This window comes from Pygoscelis adeliae, unplaced genomic scaffold, assembly GCF_000699105.1.
Source record: "Pygoscelis adeliae isolate BGI_AS28 unplaced genomic scaffold, ASM69910v1 Scaffold222, whole genome shotgun sequence".
Classification (NCBI taxonomy): domain Eukaryota; kingdom Metazoa; phylum Chordata; class Aves; order Sphenisciformes; family Spheniscidae; genus Pygoscelis; species Pygoscelis adeliae.
The window spans coordinates 5,308,685-5,334,914 of record NW_008824309.1 but is presented as its reverse complement, the minus strand read 5'-3'; the positions used below and the strand labels follow the sequence as shown (position 1 = coordinate 5,334,914).

Sequence of the window (26,230 nt, the reverse complement as noted above, 5' to 3'; positions counted from 1 at the left end):
GAAAGTTGGAAACTTCAATGCCTCAAACAGCACTAAGAAATCACTTAGGGCCTGTAGCTGTAAGCGTGATGATTATATGCAACTCTGAATTCATGCAGTTCCTCAATTAAATGCGAACCTGAGCAAGGTCTATCGATTATCAGAGTAACATCTAACTTCACATGCAACAATAGCCAAGATAGAGAATTGATTTTTTCATAAATAAAAAACCTGATGCAAACCGTTAGAAGATCCAGTACAATTGCTACTGAACAGATTATAGCACTGCTAGAAGTCAACAGAAAACTGTTCCAAAGGAGTAATTCTCCCTTTTCTGGAGCGAAGGGAAAAAGTGGTTTAACCACCACATTAATAATACAGTAAAGCAACAGCACGTACTAACATTCACACGCTGTTTGACAATCAAAATTTCTTACACCTGCTAGTCCAGGCTTAGTGCCAGAAGAAAAACACAAAGCTAAAAAAAAAATTGTCACAATGTGCTTTTTCTGCAAGTGTTGAACCCTTGTTCTACGAAACAGTTATGATACGAAATAAGAGCAGGATGGTATCACATTCAGGTCAAGTCCAATGTCATTTTTCCCTCTAAGTTTCTTATGAGACGTGGACTCCTAGTTGGTTTTGAGTAAATATACACTAATGAGCGCTATAAAAATCCATATCTGAAAACCCAGGAGATGTGTGAACTGAGTGCAAAAAAGGCAAAACAGTAAAAGGAAAAAACACTCCTAACATGTCCTGATTTCCACATTTAGAAACTGGGTCTTTAAACCATCTGTTCACTGGGAATCTCAAAATACTGAACCTTAGCGGACACTTGTCACGGTCCGGCACTGCTTGCTTTTTTGGCACTTCCACAGGAATAAAGCGAATCTCGGAGAGCGCTGTGTCTCACTAATAACAGATTCAGCAAACTGCACTGGAGAATGTTATGTCACTGTTCAAAAACGAAATCAAAAGCATCTTTACTATTTTGTGCTCCGCACCTGAACAGTTCAGAAATACTAACATCCGTCAAGAGGGTGGAAGCATACTTATTGGCAGAAACGATCCAGTTTTATCTAACGAGGTGCTGCCTAGCTAGATACACACACCATTGACATATACACACTTCCAGTAAGCAGAGGGTAAGGCTCTTCCCTCGACCTACACCCAAAACGCGTGCCTACCACGCATCCCCTCCACCCCTCACTTGCGCGGTGGGTACCTATGGTGAAGGGCTCTCCGTAGCCCTTGCCTCTCTGAACAGCAGAATTGCTAAGGAAATGGGAACTCCATGAAAGAGGGAGGAGACAGAGACGGACATGCCCAGAATCATAGAATCATTAAGGTTGGAAGAGACCTCCAAGATCATCGAGTCCAACCGTCAAGAAATGGCCAACCTCAGCGTCCCAGGGAAGCACCAGCCCTTAAGCTGCACAGAAAACCTCTATTTCTTTGCTTTCATATTCTGCTGGTTGACTCCACTCAAGTCACCTCCAAGGGTGCCTCTAAGCAGCTTTAGATCAGGAGTCAAAACTGGGGGTACACAATCCATCTAGAAACCAGCTATCAGCACACAAGGTAATAACACACACTTTATTCTGTTTTTTATGCATTACACCAATACAGTGACAATTAGTCTTGCCAAAAGTGCTGGAGTCTATTTTCACAGAAAAAATAACTGTTCATTTAATGCATTCATAAGAAGTATGGGTAGTGGGAAGAGCAGCTCTAACACCAACTCCTAATACCAAGAATTTTAGTTGAGAACTGTAGGTACCGTTTCCTCAGACAGTACATGTTACCTTCAAAAATTATCCTTTTAAACATAAAAAAGTATGTTTTTTTCTTTTCAAAGGTAATTTGTAATACTACAGAACAGTGATACATGCAAAGTTTTTCCCATAGCTGAATTTTCAGATTAATCAATGAAAAAGACACAATAGTAACTAAGTGAAGGAAGGGGGAGAGGGGGGAGAGGGGGGAGAGCCCCTACCTGTTTGTGAACCTTCGTAAGCTGTTCCAGGTTGTTCTCAAGAAAGGAAATTTTCTGCTTCTGTGCAGCACTTCCACCTCCGTCGTCGCTGTCAAGTTCAACGCTCTGCACAGAGAGTTGCAGCGTTCAGCAAAGCCAGGCAGAAACTCAAGAGGAAGCTCAAGTCTTTTGTGAATTTTAGCTTCCCAACGGCAGAAAAGTATTCCAGAGCCCCAAATTAAAGAGAATTTATTTTACCTGTTCAATTGATATTTAAGAGCCACATTCCCCACTACACAAAAAAATAAACTATTCTTACTGAACAATTACGGGGGGATCCTGAATAGGAAAATCACAGATTTTAGTGGGGAAACCCCCTTTTCGCTCTTTTTTCCACTCCTGGGAAACATTTTTATGTAATATGGGTTTTCAACCTTAAAAAGTATAAACACTCTTCCCCAAAACTACTCTAAAGGACTGAAAAGCGTTGCAAAGCCTTTGACTATTTATGCAGCTTTTGACTCTTCTTCAACAGTTAAAAAATACATTAAGTTCTGCCAAATAATAATTTTGCCAGGAAAAGGCTGACTAGTCACAAGCCCACAGAAAGAACGGGCCGCAGCATTCAGTGTAGCGTAAGTTAGTGCAAGTTATATCGAATAATTTCTGGTACCCTTTAATACCATCTCTGGGAATTTTGTAACTGAACTGAATTGGATTGGTTCATTTCACTTAACCACCAAGACTTGTCCTTAACAAATGAGGACCAAATAAAAGCCAATAAACATCAGAACAGTTTTAATCTTATTACTCGTTGTTACTGAAAAAGACAATAACCCATTTTGTGACAACACGCACTAAAGGCTTCCAGTAAATCACAAGAATACTGCAAAAAAGATAAGACTTTGGTTTAAAAGAGTATAGCCTTACTTTTTTAACGCGGGTGGTGAGATCTTGCACAAACAGTTTGCGCAGGTTGTGAAGTGTCTGAAGTTCTCTTGCCTGGAATCAAAATAATAATTAAAAAAAGGCACAAACCAGTAAGACATAGTAGGCACTCTGGGGTATAAATTCTCCTCAGATTTGAGTAGATAATATAACTTTACTGCAATTTACTTAGAGATGTACCTGCCTGTAGGTATATGCGGCTCACAGACAGGCAGTGCCCACGCTGTTCCCCACTGAAGAGCTCTTGCACCTCCCAAGGTGTTCACCACACCAAAGCTACTTCTGAAAATATGTTGACCCTGTCTTAGGGGGTTGGGAAACAACAGCGGAAAGCTGAAGTCTCCCAAATGGGCCATGGTCACACACGCCTAGTGACGTGAAAGAGCTCTGGATTCACCCTCTCAGCAAACTCATTGGCCCGCTCTGACGCTTGCTTGCAGGCACTTAAGATGTTTAAGTGCTTTTTAAGGTTTGGCAAAAATCCAGGCTTTCCCAGCTTTTTTCTTTTTTTTTTTTTTTTTTATATGCATCAACTTCTCAGGCTCAGCAAAATAATCACCTTACTCCAGGCTGGAGGTGTGACACAAGAAGTGGCAACCCTGCGCCTACTCCCAGAAGGACGGAAGCGCTAATCCGTTTGTGCGAAAGGAAACTATGTGGATAGGCAGTTCACCCCAACCCCATACTGCACCAAAGCCACACTGAAGAGAACTGTCTTTCCAAAGTCGGAGGGAGCAACCGTAGCTTTTCCACTTTATGCTCATCCACTCACACAGTGGAATTCGAATGAATTGCTCAATAAGCTCCACCACGACTACAAGCTTTTGAACTTGAATTTTTTATCTTTATCTCTCAAAAGAAAAAGGCAAAACTGACTAGAAACCAAAAAGGAGAAGCTTCCTCATGGACTACTAGAAAACATACATAACCAGCACAGCTTAGTTATGTATGAGTGATGTGGTACCCAGAAGAGGCACCGTGTGCCACCCTAAGTCAAACACAGCTGCAGAGCAGACACCTCCCCGAGAGCTCCCATTCGGGGTGCTGCCCCAGCAGACCACCACCCCGTAACTCCCTCCCACGGGACCCCTTCTTTTGGCTTCCTCACCAGCCCAGCACTGGGAAGGAGAACGAGTCAAAGAAAAGCAGCAGCTGTGGTCCCACCAAAACTGTTCTTCATCCCTTCCTTCTTGAAAGTAATCATCCAAATGACACGCGATGCCCACGGAGCCTGATGCCTCCCCATACCAACGGGCAGGGACGAGCCACCGCTGGCCTTTGATGGCTCGTGTTTTCCTGCAATTCGCTATGCTTGATTTTTAATTCCTTTTAATTATTAAAACTCTAACAAAGTGAATAAAATTTGGATGTAAGATGGTTCAAAGATGTTTATTCAAAAATTAAAAAAATACCATCTGGGTTTCTGCAAGCTGATGGCATCATACTGCCTAACTCTTGATTTCCAGCTGCCTTACTCGTTCGGTGTCCAGGGCAAATCAAGTCTACATGCAAGCTCTATAAGCATCTGATGAGTACAGTTCCTATCAGAAAGGTTGGTTAAACCTGTCCCTCGCATGAGTTTATTCTAACAAGGCTTATGTCTGGGGAACCATCAGGAGCCAAAGCTGAAAGGACCCAAATAGTTCAGCCACAGTAATGAACTCCAACTGATCCTGAGGCTGCTATAAGCTTAATTTTTAAAGCATCACACCGAGGAGAAAATCCTGGTTTTGAGTTAATAACCGTGTTAACACTAGCAAAAATCACTTTATGATGCTCCTAAAACAGCTATGGTTTTGACCAACTTCCGAGATCGTTGAGAAAGCTTGCATGTTTTACAGACAGATAAAAATGTAGCTTCCAACAAAACTGTGCAGCGACAGCTTCAAGCCTGAAGCCATCCATCACAGATCTCATTTTTAACATTGCATGCACAATATCATATTTCTTTGTCAGCTGTTACACTGGTCAAGTTAGAGGCAGGTATTTATCACCGAACTGTAGCTACGAACCAGCTAGTTCAGTACGCTGGTTATTTCAGGGGATTTAAAGGAACAAGGACAGTGAAACAGAGTACCGGTAGACTTAACACCGATAGCTAATTCACAGGAAGCAACAATAATAGCATTTAATCTTAAATTTTAAAATTCAATTTCATGACTTGGCAAAATGCACAAATTTAGCCTATTATGATATAAATTGGTCATTTTCTTGGGCACAGATACAAGTGTTTTGGTAATACCTCAGTGATGAAGACCTAGGGGAAAAAAAGCTCAATAAAGTGTAATTAAGACATACCACTGTTTCCTCCAGCCCCTTAAGATCTTCTCTTGCTTGTTCCCTTTTATCATTAAGCAGTCTAGAAAGATCACAACATTAAACACAAATCAAAATGCTGAAGTCGTATAAGACAGAAGAGAATCAATCAACATTCAGTTTGAGTAGAACATCTGCAGATGTGAGCAAATTGTACATCTCTCTGCATCTGTAATTATGCTTTCGACTGTCCCAAATATGCAGCTTTCTCACATGGAATGGCTGAGCCACCATCTCTATTTTTTGTGTCCACACATGAAATTTTTCTCTCTCATTTCCAGGAAAGGCATTTACTCAGACATCTAATTTATTACTTAAAAACCAAAAACCCAAAAAACCCACCCAAAACCCCCAAACAACTTCTTGTTTGTTTTTGCCGTGCATTAAGGAATGAGAGATTTAACACTTGCCGTGATATTTCATAAAATCAGAGCTCTAAAAAAAAAATCTTTTTTGGCAAGTATCAAATCCACTATTAAAAAACCTATGATATAAAAATACGGAGTAATTGGTCATCATTTATTAGTACTGCATGTTGGCTTTGTTACCAAAGTGATATTTTCAGCGTGAATATTTCAACACAAGTGCTTCTCACTAGGACATTTCCTGTGGACACATTAAAAGACACTATATTCAAGGACACCACACAAGAAAATTGTTGACTTACATGAGCTTTTCCAATTTCATTTCTCTTTCCTGGTCCTCAATTTTTAATTTATCATAATCAGCACTCAGTTTATCTTGTTCCAGTTGCAGCTTCTGATTCATACTGGAATGGGAAAGAAAAAGCCAGTACAGCTCAGGCCTGAACCCCATAAACAAGGGTGGGTAAACCTTCATAAACAAAATGGGGTTAGACAGAGAAAGTAAAGCTGTAACTCGCTACTGAAAAACTCTGAAAGAAATTAAGCATGAAGAATCTGAAGAACAGTATTTAAAAATATTGGAGAATTAAATTCAGCGGGTTGCTTCCTTCATCTTAAAGGACACAAACTGTTCTTGCCATCTTTCTGTCCCACCTCCTCATGTTTCTCATTTCCCTCTTATTACTGTTTGGCCACACAAAAAATATGATGAAAGAATGAACACTACATCAGGACTGCCTAGATTTTACGAACACTGACAAAAAGAAGAGTACAGGAGCAAAGAACTCCGTTTTTCAAGTGCTGGAGTATCTGACTAACAGGCTTACATTGCTGTGTCTGGAAGAAATATTGAGGGTGTGAAAATGGGATGTATTTGAGTCACCCAGACTCTCAGAAAGTCTGTGGCAGGACTAGTTGCTATAAGAGGCCCTCAAAACCTTTATCTTTTAAAATCTTTTCTCCTCCAAGCTTCTCTTACCTACTGACCTGCAGGTGTAACATTATTCTCTCTTCTTCCTCTCTATAATTTTATGGACTCGTTAAAGCTCCACAATAAAGGACTAGGCACTATAATCCACCGTGCAAAGCAATTAGAGGGTTGGCTGTTGCACGTGAGGACACTAATTTCTGTAAGACACCGAAATATATAGACATCAATTAAAACTAACAAAACCAACCCCAAAACACCCCTACAGCGTCACAGAACAGGACAGGAACAGAGGAAGCGATGGAGCGAGTGAACGTACTCTCTGATTTCATCAATTATTTTCTGCTTCTCTTCAATTTCATCCCTCAGCCTGGACAGCTGCTTCTGGTGGGCTTCCCTGTGACTCTCCATCTGCTGCTCCAGTGCCTTCTGCAGAGTGCAAAAACCAGAGCCATACGCGAAACAGAAATGAAGTAACACACATACGTGTCAGCTACATCAACCTATCTTTCTGGATTTGAGTGACGCTTACCAAATCAGGTTAATTCAGGAATCTGCCTGGGAGAGCTTTGTACGATTACAAAACTGTGCATCTACTCCTCCAAGCATTTGATCCAGACAGTTTTTAGCAACAGATGTACACCAGTTTCTACTCATTTTCTTGCAAAAACTACTGCATGTGAAAGCCAGGGCCTTAGCATATCAAGTGCCAAGAATGACACTGTTTTTACCAGTCCTCTATTACTTCACCTGTTTATTCACCAAGAAAATATGTGTACAGCTATACCTGTGACAGAAGTAAAACCTGAAACACCCTCCCCCTCTCTGAGAATTGTTTACCACAGCCCTGTTACTCAAATTCTAGGATTAGATATATCTCAAGTAGTAAGAAAAACTCAATGCATCTCTTTAGATTGCAAATAAATGATTTGCTTTTTTTCTTCCAACTGTAAGGAATAACTGTACAACTGTTTTAATAACTTTATCTTTTTATAATGGAGGTAGAAGTTCTGAAGCTGACAAACCTCTATCGCTGTCCTTGTAAAACTGTATTTTTCCTTTTCTGCACTTTGCAACCCCATCAGGAACACAACTCACACATTACCGCCTAACATTTCCTTGCACTCCAAAGGAAGAAGAAAATGGCAGAGAACAGGTTTATATTTCATTATTATTATTTCTAGGGGATAGTCAGAATTCTTGCCAAATTATTTGGGAAAGTGGCCTCTTTTTTTATCAAAATTTTTAGTACATAAATTATATTAACCCCAGTAGCTTGAATCACTACTTAGCAAATTGACTTTCAGCAGAGTTCCACCAGCAAAAAATTAGAGTAACACAGAGGTGAATCCGTATCATTTTTCAATCATATATAACAAAACTGTTCTCAACTATGGATGCAATATACTGGGGCTTACATTTTGGTTCTCCGTTCGTGTAATTTGAGGAACCCAGGCATCTCCAATTCAGCAAACACAGTCCACTGAACTTCTCTACTCTTTGAAGCTGGCTCAGCTTACAAACTGGTCTCAGAAGACGTGCTCACCTCAGACGTTCAGACTATAACTTACTTTTTCCCATCATCTGGTCAACAACCTCAATACTAGCAAGTTCTCTAATTTCACACTGCGAAGGTTGCTCAATTACATGAGGTCAGGTTTTCTAACAGAGGCCGGCAATTCTGACAGAGGCTGGAAGTGTTTTCTAAAAGCACACAACGTGTACAGGGAGACAAAATTACACCCTAATTATCAGCTTAATGAACGATCTTACTGAGAAATGCCCTCTAAAACTGCAGCGTGCCATACTACCTTCATCTCCTCTGCGTCCTGAAGCCGGGTCAGATGCTCCTTCTCCTTATCCTTGAAACTGACTTCGTGCATTTTTTCTGTTTAAAGTTGGAGACAATTGAGAATTAACCACACAGTTCCAGGACATGCTACATCCAGCCATTTAAAAAAAAAAAAAACAAACCACCAACAGAAAAAACAGTTCCTCTTTTTGCAGGGGGCCTCGGGATCAGGGGAGACAGCTTTGGAGGGGCAGAAAGAGCCCTGGTTTGCAGTACCCAACCTGTGACCATACTGCCCAAACCCCCTTTTCCTTTACTAACAGCCCACGTTGTTTTCAGGACACCCAGCACCTTTCCAACCTACCCCTGTCTCCTTATAACCCTACGTATCACAATCCTCCTTGTCCCCTTTCACTTTCTGCTGGGAAATGGTGGCCTCCAGAACCAGGTCATTTCTTATGAGTGGGGTAGGAAGATCAGGAGATGGAATAAAAATTCTGTTCTAAAAAATGCAGGAGATGTTAAAAACAAAAATTAAATCTTGTCACCACCTGCTGCTCCTGGAGTGAGAGAAGATCCCTTGTGCAGAAATCCAGAATAGCGTTAAGGCTGCTAGGTCATATTGTAATTATACGTAAAACAGGAGCTTTAGCAATGCTAGAAGAACTGCTTTTGATATACATTTTCCACATTAAATCAGAAGGGAAAAAAACAGCAATTCTTAAAATGAAGCCAGCTGGATCCTATACAGGAGCTAAGAAAGACACACCCTTTACTCGATCCCAAGGGAAGCAGCTTCCTTTTGCATGGGGCAGGGCATTTGCCAGAGGGAAATTAGACAGATATCCAAGAATTTTACAGAGATTTAGCAAGGTTGATTGGTGCTGTTTGGCTAAAGTATTTGTTGGTTGGTTTTGGGTTTTTTTTTTTATTTCTCACATCATTAAAGCACAAGGTGAAGCTTGTCATAAAGTTTTTGCTTCTTCTGAAAAATTAAGTTTCTCTATATTTTGTGAAAGGACTAGGCTGAAAGGGATAATTCTGGTTTTATCTGAAGTGTAATGTACTACAAGGAAGTGCAATGTGTTAAATATTCTGAATCACAATTTTATGTCTTCACCGCAAAATACTAAGCAGACTATAAAACGTTGTAGGACTGCTCTACAGCCAATACTTCAGCCAATACTGAATTTTCTAAGATATAGTTGGTAAAAGAAATGATGACCACAAGACCCAATGTTGTACCTTGAGCACGTAACTTGGCAAGTTCTTCATTGAGAGAGTCCTGTGACTCTTCCAGCTGCCTTCTCTTCTGCTCCATATTTTGCATGTAGTCTGTAAGGGACTTGATCTTTGCTTCATGCTTTAAAGACACGGGGAATAGCAATGAGATGTGAGTACCACAGCTTGTTACCTAGGAATTCAGGTACTGTCCTACGTAAAGGAGGGAAAATAGAAAGCTCTCCACGTGTAGAGCTGATGACTAAGGGAAAATACAGCAAAAGATCTGAGAAGGAGCTAACAGACCAAAACAAACTGCATTTTTAAAGGTCACACTTAGTACCCCAAGACATATACTGAACAGTGCAGATGGTAATTCCAAAACACCACGGGAAGCTCATGACTTGGTGTTAAACAAACAGCAGCAGCTTTCTAAAACCAGCTGAACACTGGGCTTCTGAGGTGGCTTCCTGGATGCTTCAACCTGCAGAAGCTCAGATCAACTTTCACCAGCCACCCTGACAATTTGTTTCTTGCTGACATCCTTTTGAGCTAGAAGGGCTTATGTTTAAACAGAAAATAGTGAAGAATGTATTGAAAATATCAGAAATCAAATTAAAATTTTCTAATTTGGGGGTAAAATTAAGATACTGTCTGGGAATTATCACATCCTATTAATAAGACCACTGAAGCATTTGTGGTTCACTGTATTTAAAGTTCACCTCGGCAGAGAGGGGTTGAGACCTCTGGGTTGGTGCTACTGTAAAGATCAGACTTAGAGAGGAGTAATCCTTAGCAGGAGCTAAAATAGTTCAGACCCTCCCGGCACCGAGGTCTCCAGGAAGGGAAGGGCGCACGCCCGAGTTGCACGCTTTGGGCAATAAGTCCTCCAATAGATTCCTAAACCTGACGAGAAGTTTAGTCAACTCCCAGCTTGGCTCCAAATGTTCCGGCTCCAAAACGGAGACTCTTGGTGTAGCACGCAGCGGTGATGCACCATTTTATGGATCAGCTTAACACCGTAACTGCGTAGCCCTGTGATACGGCATTGTCATTGGCAGTAATGGCCACCAGCTTTGTACGGAGTATGCAAGGCCTCAGGACTCAGGCTTGCCCTCTCTGAGCTCTTCCTGACCTGCCTTGCAGCTTTTCTTTTTTTTAACTTGGTGGCTTTATAGATAAGGTGCCTTTGCCCATTAACATGATTTTGAGCATAACAACACCCAGCTTCTTCCCACAGACGGGCCTCAATATGCACCTAGTTGTAGAACCTCCAAAACACCAAGGCAAGGTGATCACCCGCTTAAGAGTATTTCTGCTTGGTTTCTTCGCCACATGAACACACAGTACTTGGATAAGTCTCTCGAATCCTAAACCTCCAGTCTCCTATCTGTAAATAGGTACTGAGGACAACAGTTAGGTCATGTCTGTGACAAGCTCTGAGCATTGAAGCTCTCTGTGATTCCAGCGTGGCCACAGCGTAAGAGGACAAACGCCAACCCCACAGAGGCAGCCGGGCTGCCTTCCGCTCACTCCTTCACCGGGTCAGCGTAAGCCAACACCACGGTGAAAGAGGCTGTCCCACCGCCTGCTGCTGAGACCTTTATTCCCGGCTCTGTGTTCCTGCTCCTCTCCTGCCAGCAGAAGCATACATACAGCTGCTTTGCGAGTCAAGCCTTAATCTGCTTTACTAACGCACGTTCCCAAGGAAAGGGAGCAGCACAGGTTGGCAGGATGACTTCCTTCAGTGGCCATGCCAGCCCAGGGTCTACTTTAAGACAGGATGAAAAGTACAGTTTTCACTTAACATTTTTGGACAGCCAATACCCTCAGGACTCCAGCCTCCCTGTAATTCTAAGAAGCATGCTTCCAGCTACAGCTTTATTAAGTAGAACTTAATAAAGACATTCTGCTGGAGGACAAGAGGCTATCCTTGCTCCAGGTTTTCTTAGACTAACTGGTAGCAAATGAAATACAGTAAACTGTATGGTTTCCTCCCCTTCACATGTCCATTTCAAAGCAGTTGAGCATGTCAAAGCAGTTAGCCCCCTCTCCTGCAGCAGGCTGCAGCAAGCATCACTGCTTGTGAACTGCCACCCTCCTACCATCTGGATTTCTATCTTATACAGTAATGTTTTCCATAACGTATTATTTTATATATTGCTGCCTAGTTATCTTGTTAGCATGCTAACAGACCAGATATGGGGGGGCTCTCCAAATGTTTTGCTAGCAAACGATACAATCTGCTTCCTTTCTCAGGCTGCCTTTAAAGGGAAGGTACAAGATACAAATTCATGCTGAGAAAATCACTCCGAGGAGGATTTTCAGTATTATGCTATAGAACACATTTTGAGATCTACAACAGGACATGATCTTGCCACAGAATGTGCTGAAAAACATTGAGGGGGAGGAATGGGAGAAGAGAGGAAAAAAAAACCCCAAAACAGACAAGAGAAACACCATTCTGCTCCCTGAAGTCTCATTTCTCACTCCTAGCACACACGTCTCATGAGGAAGGAGGCTGAGAAAGTTGTCAAACCTTACTGTGAAGGGACAAGGAAGGAACAAACGTACTTGTGAAATGAGGAGCTGGCAAGCTGCAAGCTCCCTCTCGCTGGCGTTCATCTTCCTGTTGGAGTCTATCTGGGCGCTCTCCAACTGCTTGCTGCGGTTCACCAGAGACTTCACCTCAGACTTCATCTTGCTGATGTAGAGCCGTGCCATGGTGAACTCCTCCTCAATCACCCCGTTCACATCTGCTAACTAAACACACAGAAGATTGCAATCTTGAAGGTGTGGTTCTTACAGGTAAGTCAATGCAAAGCAGTCTTCCTGCTGCGAAACTCTTGTCTAGAGCTAGGAAGCCTCTGTGAAAGCACAGCAGCCCTCAAGGACTACCCACAGACCTTCAGGTCACCTTTAAACGTGGTATACCACTCTATTTCTTACAGCCTTCACTGATAAGCCTCAAAAGTGAGAAATGAAGGCTTGCGTTCACAGTGTGCTTCATCAATTTAGTGGTTTAACATCTATAGTAATCAAGCCCGCCATCATGGCAAGAGTGTATCTTGGAGAAACCTTCTCATGTCACCAGCATAGGAAATTTTCCTTCTTTCAAACTGCTAAAAGCTGAAGAGCATTTTCAAAGTACTCCTTAAAGAAGTCTCCTCTTGAAGGGTTGTGCTTCTTCAGTAAGGAGCTGTAAGACAGACATGGATCTGGAAATCTCACCTGGCAAGAGAAAAGTAATCGCCCTCGTCTCTAAATATTAGTATCATTCTATTTATACATCATTTCCTTCCCTGGTTTAACGTGGTGACTTTTATTTGTATGTCTTTCTCTTCATGATTTTTCTTCAACTACTTAATTCATGTAACCCACTGACGAGCTGTGAAGGTTCTCCTTCAGCGAGCGTATGGCTAGCAACTTCACCTGCTTTTCGCCTTCGTCCCAGCGCTGCCAAGGGGAAGGTAACATGCGCTGTACCTTCTCCCAACAGCCTAAAAAACACGACTGCTTCCAAAACTCTCAGTCTGGTCTGAAATTAAACACACTTTGAGAAGATGCTAATTGCCAATAAATTTGAAATTATTCTTCTAAAAGCTTCTCGATCTTGCCTTATTTACACTGACAGCTGTCCTGTAAAATGCTGACATCTTAGTTACTATAAAAATTTGTATCAAACAGCCTCTGCCTCCATTTTCAAAGATTTCCTCTTATAGTTCCTGTTACAACAGCCACCAGAGGTTGCTGTAACATCTAGCAAAGTCTGGTCTTGTGGTCCTGGCATCTGCATAACCACATCAGACAACAGTGATCATGCCCTCTGCAGTAAGAGCAGGCTGGAGCATCTGTTGATCTAAGGGGGCTTTAGCAGGATATCAACAACTCTCAGAGAGTCAACTCAAAGCACTCCAGCCACACATACTTTTAGCTTTGAATGTTCAGGAAAGTTCATTGCTCAGAAACCAAGAAGTGAACATGCCCTCTGCAGTAAGAGCAGGCTGGAGCATCTGTTGATCTAAGGGGGCTTTAGCAGGATATCAACAACTCTCAGAGAGTCAACTCAAAGCACTCCAGCCACACATACTCACTTTTAGCTTTGAACGTTCAGGAAAGTTCATTGCTCAGAAACCGAGAAGTGAACAAAAAGCAAGAAAATGGAGTGCACTGCAAGGAATTTACATCTTGAAAATTAATTTCTTATCCAGTTTTAGCAATTGCTCTTTTTCATCTGGTTTTAAATGGATAGGTAAGATGACATTAACGTCACCAGGAAGATTTTCCAGGCCATGAAAAGTTTCCATCAGAGATGTGCCATTTAGCAATGACCATACAAGTATCTTCTCTGAGACTTAGCATTTCGCTCATCTACAACAGGAGAAGTGTGACAAAATGAGTAGCTACCTCCTCTACCATATCTGTAAACCCAAGAGCCAGACAGAAGGCAAATTTCAAAGCAAAGCTGGCCAAAATCTGCACCATCTCCAGGCACGTTCAGATACCAAGGTTTCTGCCGCTTCAGCCACCTTCACTCCCATTCTTACCTTCTTACTTCAGAGGAAAATGATCCTCTGCAATTTTTCCTCTATAAAGGTCATTAGTCAATACACAAAAGTTAAGCTGGTCTTACTGTCGTGTAATTTTATTTATGTGGTATCTAGCACAAATTTACCAGTGCTGGCAACCAGTAATTTTAAAGCATCTTGTGTTCAGAAACACACGTGAAAGCAGGGGCTCTTTGATGAAGCCAGCCACTGTTGAAAGGTAATAAACACCAGAATGCAGAAAGCAATTTCCATGCAGGCCTTTTCACTTGGGTGCCCTGGAGAGCCGTCAGTACAGACCTCTGGCTTTGAGAACCGTTCACCTTCAGCTACACAACAGTTTTAGGACAAACTTCCAACAAAAAGGCAGCCACCCAGAAGCCAAATCTCACCAGCGAAGATTCTTCAGATTCTGGGAATACAGGGTCACGCAAGCTAACGAAGGAGTAGGGCTACGTGTGTATTGTCTGGGGGGGAACTCAATCCCCCGCATTAATAAATGCATCAACGCACAGATGGGCTGCGTTAGTCTGGCCCCAAACACTGAGCTGGGAATAAAAGGGGTAATTGTGTGGACAGAGACTGACCATCTCTGACCCAGGCAAAGATCTCTTCGGTATTTTAAATTCTGGCTAGAGCATAGAGTAAACGGCAGTGTCCTGGAGAAGGACTGCTGTATCACATATATTCCACGTCAAGTATTTTTATATTGCAGGAGGTGTAGGGGGCAAGCAATAAAGATAGCCAACTTACTGTTTTAACATCGTTAGTACCAATGATTCCCCCAATCTCTCCCAGGTCCTTAAGCAGCAAGTTCAAGATTTCTGTAGCTCTCTTCTTCTGATGGTTACTGAGCTCCTGCAACTGGCCCAGCTCCCTCTGGGTTGCTGTCAGGGCACTCTGAAAAGGTTTAAAAGCAAAAGTTACCCTCCCCTCCGCAGACTGGGCATCAGTTCTTCTCTGGTATCTAGGTTACACGGTATTGTCTTGTATTTTCCTGAACACGCCTACTGGATCGATGTACTGACGCTAACAATTCCACCTTGCCATAATCCACTTTCACAACTCACTTGCTAACAAGGCTACTTCAGCTCTATTAAATGTAGTAAATCCTGTAAGAATCTTATTTGCATAATACATGTCAAAGAAGGTTAATCACAGAGAAACAGGTATAGAAGGATATAAACCTCAATTTTTTTTCAAATGGATTTCATAGTAATCTGTTTCACTGAAGCAGATAACGAAGTCTTCCATGAAAACAGACCTGTTAACAACAGCTTCCTCAGTTGTGTAATGAATTAAGGAACAAGGATGTATCGAGCTAGTAAGCCAATCTTGATTTTTCTCAGATCAGATTTTTTCCTTAAGATCAGTACACATCGGCTGAAAAAGCTGATTTTTTTCCAATTCCTTCCTTGAGATCTCCTGACTCTGTACAAAATTCCTGCTCTGCAGCGCAGAGTCCAGAAAAACACAAAATGCTGCAATTTGCATAAAGCAGATTTTCACATCTTTCTTGGCATAATACAGCTTTTAAATAACCAAAACACAGAATGGCCAGTTCTCACATTCATTTCAGTTGCCGCTATGGTGTGCAAAATACAGAGGTTGCAACAGAGCCACAATCTGCCATCAGCTTCCATAGAGCAGTTTCTGAATTACCTTATCGTTTAATTAAGATAGAAGAGAGAGGGTAGCGTTGGCAAATAGGGATCTTTTAACAGCTTCCCTGCTACTCCAATTTTTAACATACATAACAACACACTCGGCAGCAGGATCTGAAAGACTCCCGAAATGGCACAGGCTAGCAGTTATCTGGGAACCCCTATGGAAATCTTCAGAGGAGGTGCAGAGTTAGGGGGCAAGGAGGGAACCAGCACTATAAACCGCTCGCTCTTACACTCTTCTGTGCCAGCTCGTCAGCCAGCTGCTCGTTGGCTCTTGTTTTGTCCTCCACTTCTTGGGATTTCTGGTCATAGTTGACAGCTAATTCTTCCAGGGCTTGAAGGACCTCTTTTACTTCATCTTTCGCTGCTTCGTTCTCAATCTGAAGACGGGTCAGCTCCTCTTGAATCTTCTCATAATCTCTCCTAGTGGAGGCCAAAAGCTGGAAACCAGATATCACAGAAGCGTTAAGTCACCCAAGAACTCATTCAAAGACAACACTGATAAGGGCAAGAACAGACAAAGAGAGAAAGAAAGCGTGAGCACGCAAGTGTGCGTGCGAGAGAGAAAGCAGGAGAGAAGAAATCCTGCTACTCTACCAGAAACAGCATCAGTTTCAGCATAAATGTATTTGAAGGAAGCAAAAAAGGCTCTGAACTTCAATGAAAAGAAAAATCTTAATCAAATTCTATTATGATGCAAGACTGAGGCAGAGAAATTTATTTCAAACAGTATCATAGCTCCCAATAAATTTTCTGCCCTCAATCTAATGCTGCAGCTAGGACCAAAAAAATACTACAAAGTAAAATGTTTAAACGCAGAATCACAGCTTTCAACTGAACCAAATAAAAGGGCTCTCTGAGGCAGCCTCAAAGATCTTGTGGCATTAGCGGAATATTTTGATATGCAATCCTATGACGATTATTCTTAGTTATCATCTGAAGCATGATGCTGAAGACAGATTAGCTGCTCATATCTGCTGAGGCAAAGTATTAACTAAAGAAGAAGATATAGACTTCACACATACTTGTGAGTATTTCCAATTTGTAAAACTTATTAAATGTACTCTTTGTGTGCTACTAATAGAGATGGTGCAGTTTCAGTGACAGTGGTGACTGTAAGAGGTCGGCTGCACGGTCCTCTCCCTTGCACCACTCCGTCTTCATTCAGCTGTCGGGTTCTTAGCACAAAACCAGACTCAACAAGCAGTCATATACTGCAGAATGATGTGAAAATAAATAAAAGGTGCCACCTAACATTTATTACTAATATTGTACTTTCAAGAATAACAACAAAATAGGGACTTAACATTGCATAAAAACATAAAATATAGAACAATAACATATAAAACTAGTGCATGAGATCCAAGGCGGCATTCATGCTCATCCTAACAGCAAAGTTTGGACATTCATTCACAGAACTCACTTATTTCCAAGCCTTCCTATGTATGGATTAGAATAATATTACTGTACGGCAGCTTTCTTGGACAGTAGAACAAAATCTGCGCTACTGAAGTGTGCTGGGCGGACTGCTCCTGACCTGTCCCACCACTGCCCACTGGCTCCCAGGCCATGAAGAAGTTGAGCGTGAGACCCCAAGCAAAACAGAAACAACTCTCTAATACGGACCACCTAAAAGGAGAATGTCAGAGAAGACATTGCTTTTTTTGGCTCAGAGTGCTAATGGAAAATAGGAAACCAACCAGGCAGCTTCAGACACTGGCACGTGCCCAAAGTGGCAAAGAGAGGATTCAGATGTAAGGGAAATTTATCTCGCTGGTAATGCTGCAGCCTCAGAAGTGCACTCACGTTACGGAAAAACTCACTGAATTGCCAAAGCCAGATGGCATGTAAATATTTAAACAACAAAATAGCTTAAAATAATCTTTCTACTAAACACAGATGGAACTATTATTTACATTTACTTAAGAAAATTTCTGTGTGAATATTACTGTGACTTCAAGTAAAGGGAAGTGTTATGTATCACCTAAAGCATAAACACAGCTCCCCAGAAGATTCTTGTTGATATAATGTGGAAAAATATACCAAGATTTTAAAAGGCTATTAATGCCATATTATACCGATCAGTTGTAAACAAAGGGAAGGAGACGATGGCTGCAGCACTTCACGGATCTGTGCACAGCACGCGAGATGCAAGGGTGGAAAGATTCAGAATCCCCCCCAAAACACACACCCTAAGAAACAGCCAGTGGTGAAAAGGTACCAAAAGATACCAGTATCAGCACAACGCCATCTGTGGCAGGCCTTAGATTTATAATTAACCTGCTAGCTTAATCAAGCAGAAAAAAGTACTCTGGTTAATTAGGGGGAAGCGGAGTGAGGCAGCTGCTCTGCAGCACGTATATCATGGAGCTAATCACAGCTCTAAGGGAGAACAGGTACATCGCTCCCGCAGCGCAGGTGAAGCTTACGTGCAGAAGACAAAAACTTGAAAAATTAATTCAATTCCCTTAAAGAAGAAAACAGAAATATCGCATTAGCTTTCACAGGCAAGAGATGGACAAGCTTATCAGATGAACCAGCTAAACCTTCTGAACAAGCGGTGCAACACCAGCTGCAGAGATTTCAGTAAGTCAGCAAAGCTAGACTAGAACATGTGCAAAAAAGGGGAAAAAGTGGCCTGTAAGGCAAGGATTAGAGGCTACTGAAAACCTGATTCATCTTTCAGATGTAATATTGTGTACGGAACACAAAGAGGGTGGGGAATAAGCCAGCGTACAGCATGCTTCCAAATATCTAACACAAAGAGAAGAATGCACATCACCCAAAAAATAAGACACAAGAAAAAACGTCACGGAAAAATAAGCTTTAGACGAGAACGCTGATGTACAAAAGATGGGAGAAGTGAGATGGCCTAAATAACACACATCATAAAAATACGTTTCTGAGAACACATAAAATTCTTTTACATTAGCATACCCACAGACACGGGTAGCGTGTAATCCAGGGTAATTAAAGAAAGTTGCAGCAAGTGAATGAAGAGCTTAATCGTGGAGTAAAATAAAGCCGGTAATTCCTTCAACGAGGATAAGACCCCAAAGGTGGCAGGTAGGTCATGAGTGACGAGTAACAGACATTTTCATATGTTGTTCTCTCTCTGTTAAAGAGCTAAACCTCGGAAACCCTTTCCGAGGGCTTGGATAAGGCTTGAGACATGGACAGAATCATTTTTCAATTACAAGAGAGGTTTCACACCCAAAAAAAAGCAGCCAGCATAATGCTGTACGCCAACTGAAGTGGCTCGGGCAGCTGGGAGAGGCATGCTCCGAGGGGAGGACGGCAGTGCTTCGTGCAAAGAGAGACCAATGTTTTGGAACACTAATGACGGGTCAACTCCCACACCAGGATTATATTGTTCGCCTGAATGGTCGTCCTCCGGTTTCCCACAGTTTGAAAAACAGCATAAAACCACCTTCTAAGAAATATCACAGCAACACTTGGGGAACTTGGTAACTTGGTGTTATTGCCTGATTTCGCATCTTTAAAACCTTTCATTAACAAATAAGGAAATGACTTGACCGTAAGTTTAGTGATCATATTCCCCATTTTAAAAACAACAAACATTCATTTTACAGACAGAAACAATGAAATAAAATGTTTAAAGTGAGTCATCCAAGATTTTAAAGCAAATCTGGCAGCACCAATAACCAATTTTTCAGTCTCTATGAACATCAGTAATTTATTACCAGGAGTAATTTTTATACTGTCAAACTAGGAAATCTGTTAACTACCTACAGTCCGTGGTGTCCGGATACCTGAAAGGATACAGCCATATTGAAAAACATGTTTGAAGTGAGAAGTACTGGCCCCGCTCCTATCTTGGTATCTTCCAGCATCACTTCCCAGCAGGATGGTATGCTATTATAAGGAGTTACCAAGACTTAATGCTCTGCTGAGGATATTTTGAAATTTGACGTTTAAACCTAGCCGTCACACAGGTTTCTCTTACCTGTTGAGTTTTAGCCAGTTAATATAAACATATCTAGCCAACAACTGTGACAGGATCACTAAAAAAGGGTCCCATAAGCAAAATGTAAGGGGTTTTTGGTTTGGTTTGTTTTTTACCTCCTCTTGATCCAACATCTGTTGCTTTAGTTTTTCAGCCAACTGGCTCTGCTGGTTGATTTCATCATCCTGCAAGGAAAAAGGGTTGGAGATTTTTAGTTTCTTTTCACAGTTCTTATTTGGTCAGTTTTATTTCCCCTTTCTAGAAAAGAAACAGGAATGATGTCGTAGCAAACCTTGTGCACGCTTGAGTGGTACGAGAGGAGAGAAAAATACACATACACAGAGCTACATAGTAAAAGCAATGTATACCTGCAGTTGCCTCTAGTATATACCTAAGCAGAGGTGTCCCTGAGTGTAAACAAGACACTGATGTGGTCAGAGCTGCACCTTATAACTTGCAGCAGACTTTGCCAACACATGTCATGTTTTATAGATGTACAAATACATACACACACACTCTCCCTCCCTCTTCCTCTGTCCCCAAATTTCAGCTGAAGAGAGATCATTAGAAACAGATTTATTAACCAACTACAATTTACAGCTAGCTCTGAACTGCATTAATGAAAGAGGAAGCTCAAACCGCAACACAGAACTTGGACCCCTCAACTGCAGAATTTGTATTTTCCTACTCCATCACAGCCCTTGAAGAAAATACTGCCAGGTAATGCACGGCCAGGCATCCACTTTTACTGGCATTCCACTTCTGTGTTAAGACAGCATCCTCATGGGTAGGAACTGATCTTAAATACAGAGGAGAAATGATGATGGACTCTGCTGTATGAGTCCTTCCTCCAAAAAGCCACAGGAGGCACACCAAGCACAGGACCTGACCAAGTCCATCTCTTCTTGTGATGGATATCCTTCTCTAAAGGAAGTCACCACAGATAAATTGTTGCTTTCTACCCTATCACAGTCAACTGATATTTTGCGTCTCACTGACAAGCGTGCTAATAGATTGATTTCTGATAGCAAATACAGCTATCAAGTAGAATATATCGAATCATCTGCTAATATTAAAATAGTCCCAGATATAACATGAGAATGGTCTGCACTGTAACAAGTCAACACTGTTTTGGGGATCAAATACCTTCTCATTTCCTACAGTACTGCAGTAGCGCCCCAGATTATGCTTCCCATGTTTTCTAGGGTAAAATTCACCTGCTGCCAGCTCCCTCAAGAATAATTAAATGGGCTTTGCTACTTTCGATGAGGGAAAGTGAAAGAATGACTGACTTTTTTTTTCTTTTTCTAATCAATACGTAAAAGCTAGAGACTGCTACCGGGAGTGTATTCTCCATCACAGAAAAGCTGTAATTTCTTAAAGACCTTAACTGTTATTTTGAATGCCACCAACATACTGCTGTGTGCAACCGGACTGTGCGGAGAGACCTCATGCACACCAGAGTTAAGCCTTAACCACAACTATCTACTCCCTCCCTCGGTATTCAGAAACAGCCAAACTTTAATATTAACATACAAGGAAACAAACAAGTTTTCTCATATTTTCCTCCTAATTACAATTGAAAGTTAAAATCCAGTTATGATTCAAGATTAAACATTTCAAATCCTGAAAACTTTTGCTAGATAGGCTTTTAAGCTGTTCTCATCCATAATGGTCAACGGTTTTAGTATGCCTTTTTTTACCCACTTCTTATCTTCACACAAGCGAAAGCTATTAATGGCAAGTGCTCAGTAAATGTATTGCTGATAGCTTTAAGTGCCAATGATGTATTTCAAGCTGTGCACATAATTAAAAAAAAAAAGCCACCTGCACTCCAGGCAGCGTTCACAGCTAGAACAACATGAAGAAAAGAGACCCAAAGGGCGGTTATATATTTTCCTTAAAATTCTAATATACGATAAATATATAAGAAAAATTAAGACACAGTCTCCCTTTTTTTTCCTTTCTCCTGTGACTCCAAGATGACGTTACGGTTTGCTGAGGGATTTTACAAAAATCACTGAAGAAAAGGAGGGCTGAAAAGCCTGTACTGAGCCCTTAAAATCAAAGGGAAACTTGGTTCCAATTTCATGGAGAATGCCCACAAACACTGTCAGCAGAGGGAACAGAAGCAGAAAGCTGACATGATAGGACACGATCTGTTTTTATGCAGTGGTAGTGTTTTGAACGTTGGGACATTTTCCAGTTCAAGGTGCTCAAGAAATACAGACACCCCCACCCATTTTGGCTTAGTTTTCCGTTTACACCCAGAGAATGGAGTCAAACCAAATGTTCACACCTTATCATCCAGCTGTCTGTAGAGACTGGCAATCTCCTCATCGTATTTCTGCTTCTCCGCTGTTGAGATGCTGGCAACAACCGGCGTGATGTTGTCAATAATCGGGGTGTTATCACAAGGCTCCAGGTTCTTCTGGTCCTTCGCACTGATCTGTTCATCTTCAGGCACAGCTTCTCCTGCAGGCACATAATCCGTGGTCATTACGATCCAAGAGAGAGGGTGGCCCAAAACTGTGGACACCCTAGGATGGTCCTTCAACAGTTGCCAAGAGGGACTCGGCAAAGGAAAGAAGGGCCGTATCCAGCTATGCAAGGCAGGCAACTGCCGTGCATACAGATGACAGGCCAAGGTAGGTGTGGAAGGATGGCCATTCATTCTCCACGGTTAGACACACAAACACGCAAAATGCAGCAGCAGTTTGAACGGCTGCCATTAAAAGCACTGAACTCCTGGCTCCACTCAAGCCCTCTGCAGATGGGATTAGCTCCATGGATTAACAGAGGTGTAAATAAGGAGGAAAAAAACCCGACTTTCAGCCTAAAGCCTAATGGCATCTAAATGGCTCTTCCTCTCCAGATTTCCGACCGCCTTATCAACTCTCCCTCCCCCATAATGAACTGCTAGAGCACCAGGACAACAAGTAAGACAGCTGCAGTTAAAACGATATTCACCTTCTGCCTTGTCACATCTAAAATTCAAGAGCATAGACCAATTTTCAGATGTTGCCTATGCATACCAGATAGGATGTTCTCCCTACGCATTTTCTTTCAAAATCATTTTCTCCGAGGAATATTTTCTTCGGTAACGTCAGTGCATTGCAATTGCGAGCCTGCTGCAGTTTAGTGAAGAGGGACAGGCAAGGCGCTCATGCCAGAAATTGAATCTACTCTCATTAGAGTCTGGTGAGAGACTCTGCGAGCCGCTGAATGCCGCATGCGTTGCTCAAGGTGCAGGAAGGTTGCATCCAACCCTTCTGCACTAACAGGTTTTTTCCATTTCTGTGAAAAGCTACAATATTTCAGTCCCATAAAGCTTTACTAGCCATTCCTCTTGCCAGAACAGTGTAGGCACTATTTATCTTACTGGCAGGGAAACAAGTAAACAGGAGCAATATATCAAAAAACAAAAACACAGGCTAATTCAAGCCCCCAAACAAAACAGGGCATGAAAGAGCACGACCAACTAACAGAGAAGATAATCTTTTCAAGCTTAAAGAATGAAAAAGAATAACCTGAAATCAAGCACCATAACCTCTATAAAAGTACTACACTCAAAATACTTTTTGCCCTATTGCTAATGGCTTGATGATATTTTATATTATTAATGAGAAAAAATGTAAATTGATTTTTCATTGTTTCATTTCACTGGAGCAGACGAGGAAAAGTGGGCTCGGTCAGACTGTGGGACCTTGCACACATGGCAACGCTCCTCAGGCTACGGAGAATCCATCAGGAGCCTCCCAAAATAAACCTTTAGATTTTCATTTCATTGTGGTATTTCACTTCACCCGGAAGCTTTGTACGGCAGACTACCACAGCTGAAAGGAGGAGGGGAGCCCAATTTTGATAGAGATCCTTGGACGAGAACAACCTTCTACCTGTAAAACACAGACCAAATTGTGCACTCGGATACAGGGCTGCTGAAATCCTGCTTCAGTGAGAACTGGGCACACCCATTTTCTGCTACAATTTTATTTTGTACATTATTTTCTAAATTTATAGAATAAGCTATACCAATGGAAAAATTTATGCATCTATCTTGTATTTCATATTCAAGATGTAATTTCTGCGACACCTTCATTTGTAAAGAGCCTCCTTTGACAGAATACCCTTCCAAACGATGCCATTGCAGAAGGCCAGACAAGAAATCAATAGTATTTTGAATGCATTGAATGTATTGCTGGGTAACGCCAGTGAGAAAAGCAGGACAGACGGTGGGGAAGAGGAGGTGTGTATATTTAGACAAAACAATAGAGACAGCGTGTTATAAGGCTTGTTTACGTGGCATATAGAAAGGATCTACACAGGTTTTTCTAAAAACATCTTTCTAGAATGGGAAGGAAATTGAAGTCGTCACATTTAGCAAACACAGAATGAAACACGCAGAACACGAGCGGGTTATAAATCCCCAGCACTCCTCAACACCGCCAGCAGACCGACCGTCTCCATAGCAATTGCGCTATGCTGATAAGGGAAATATTCCCTGTGCTGAAGTCTCCAGAGAAAGACACGGAGCGCAATCATTAGGTAACGATCTCATCTGAAAGGCAAGTAAACAGCACAGGGAGCTGAAAGAAGGAAGCAATTTTTTGCACCCATAAAGGTCAGGTATTATCTTCTAAGTAGTGATTTCACCCAGGATGTCCAAAACCAGACTTGACTGTGCAAAACAAATTGTGACTAATAATTAAATCACAGATTTGTTCTCGCTTTAGATACTTCACGTTTGCAAGAGCCACATACTATTGAACTGCGAGACACATCGACATGTAGGACCTGGATGACAAGCAATTTAGAAAATAAAAATGACTCCGAAGAAGCAGGATTTTACTGTTGGGGGTTTCATGGGATTTCAGGGTGCAAGGGGGATGCAGGGTTGGTTTCTTTGGGTTGGGGGTTGTTTGTTGGAGTTTGGGGGTTGATTTTTTTTTGTTTTTAATATGTGGAATAAAAACATTAAAAGTAAGGATGGTTTGCTAAAATTATTTGTCAACATTCCAGATTAAAGAAAAATTCTTTAATTTGTGTGTATGCATAAAAATATTCTTCCTCCTCTACCATCCTACACTTGATCTTACAACCTACCCCAAACAGCAATTCCCTGTGCTTCTGAACAGAAAATTGGCTGTTCTCAACATAAATTTCACTTAGAAGCCACAGAAGGAGATAAGTGGTGATTCTTCTAATCAGATAACACTCTTAATCATTGTACTAAAGGACTAATTATTCTAATGTTAAACTCAATTATAAAAAAAAAAACCCGTCATCTAGCTACCTTAAAGCATAAACAGAACCGATTCTCGTGCCTGAGGAGCAGAGTTCTTTTAAAAAAAACCAAACAAACATAATGACATTTTACCTTTTCTTTATTAGTATTACTAACTTTATTAAAAATTATTGATGCTTTCCTGTATACTCTACATCTGATATCACGCTAGTTTTGGCATTTAAAATGGTACCTTCTGTAAACGGCTGCTGCTGGTTTCCCTGGTTTTTGCTTCTTCACCTCTCAGTTATTATTATGAAGCGTGAGCTACAACTCTGAACGGTGAGCTTAGAATTAGTAGGACTCGTGATTTAAGGCAAGATTTAAACATACGTAACTTAAAAATACAGAGACATGTACCCATTCCCATTTTCTGGTACGTACCGTTTCTCCACCTGTTCAGTTCCAGCTCTAGATGCTGGATAACATTCTTTAGGCTCTTGTTTTTGTCTTTCTCCTTCTCGTACTTTTTCTTCCACTCCTCCGCGGTCAGCTCCAGATTCACAGAGACCGTGTTCTTAATTGTCTTAGCTCTGCGCAACAAAACCAGGTGTCAGTTGCTCTGCAACTTTTATCTCAATACAACAGTGAGGATTCGGAAATTTTTCCGTAACACAAAGGGAATCTACTAAACATTTGCAATTTATCTTCTAAACTGCAAGGCCAGTGACCTGGAGCAGACATGGATCTGCCTCTCCAGATTCCTCCAAAAAGAGCAGCTCTGGAAACCGTTCTTGGATTAAGGACAAAACCAAGTCCTGTCATTAGTGCTCTGCTAGGGAAGCTGTCACCTCGCAGCTTCTCCTGGCCTGAGACCCACCGTAGAGTACCCCACACCAGCGTCTGACCACGGGCTCGCCCCATCTCTTAACAACCATCCCTTAAATTCCACCAGCAAAACTCAGCCGCATTTCAAGCATCACAGCATGAAGGGTGTCAACACAGTGATGCAGAGATATGGAAACTTATCCTTCTTGAAAGCCAAACAGCGCTTTCAAATACGTTTTTGGGGGTGGAAGGAAGGGAAGGAGGAGAACTGCTGGTCACCACCAGGTAACTGGGTTCCTGCTGGGCTGAGGAAGGCTCTCAGTGGGAAGGGAGCCTGAACTCGTGCCTGTGCCGCTGTAGGCAGGCTCACGAGTTACTGCCTGTCTAGGCAAAAATATCACAAAATTTAAACCCTTCTAACAACAACCACCACCACTTTACTATTGTGAAACTGCTTAGCTCCAACTGCT

General features: G+C 41.7%; 1 protein-coding gene across 1 annotated transcript in view; it reads right to left on the bottom strand.

Annotated features, from left to right (window-relative positions):
* Positions 1 to 26,230, bottom strand: part of KIF5C (kinesin family member 5C) — a 63,847-nt gene that overhangs the window by 7,962 nt on the left and 29,655 nt on the right. The window contains exons 11-23 of the mRNA XM_009319024.1: positions 25,377 to 25,525; positions 22,008 to 22,183; positions 19,825 to 19,893; positions 15,975 to 16,181; positions 14,828 to 14,974; positions 12,102 to 12,290; positions 9,552 to 9,669; positions 8,326 to 8,402; positions 6,834 to 6,943; positions 5,889 to 5,990; positions 5,204 to 5,264; positions 2,888 to 2,959; positions 1,979 to 2,083 (exon numbers count right to left, since the gene is read on the bottom strand). Of these exons, the coding sequence (XP_009317299.1) occupies positions 1,979 to 2,083; positions 2,888 to 2,959; positions 5,204 to 5,264; positions 5,889 to 5,990; positions 6,834 to 6,943; positions 8,326 to 8,402; positions 9,552 to 9,669; positions 12,102 to 12,290; positions 14,828 to 14,974; positions 15,975 to 16,181; positions 19,825 to 19,893; positions 22,008 to 22,183; positions 25,377 to 25,525 (1,582 nt within the window). The remainder of the gene's footprint in view (positions 1 to 1,978; positions 2,084 to 2,887; positions 2,960 to 5,203; positions 5,265 to 5,888; positions 5,991 to 6,833; positions 6,944 to 8,325; positions 8,403 to 9,551; positions 9,670 to 12,101; positions 12,291 to 14,827; positions 14,975 to 15,974; positions 16,182 to 19,824; positions 19,894 to 22,007; positions 22,184 to 25,376; positions 25,526 to 26,230) is intronic.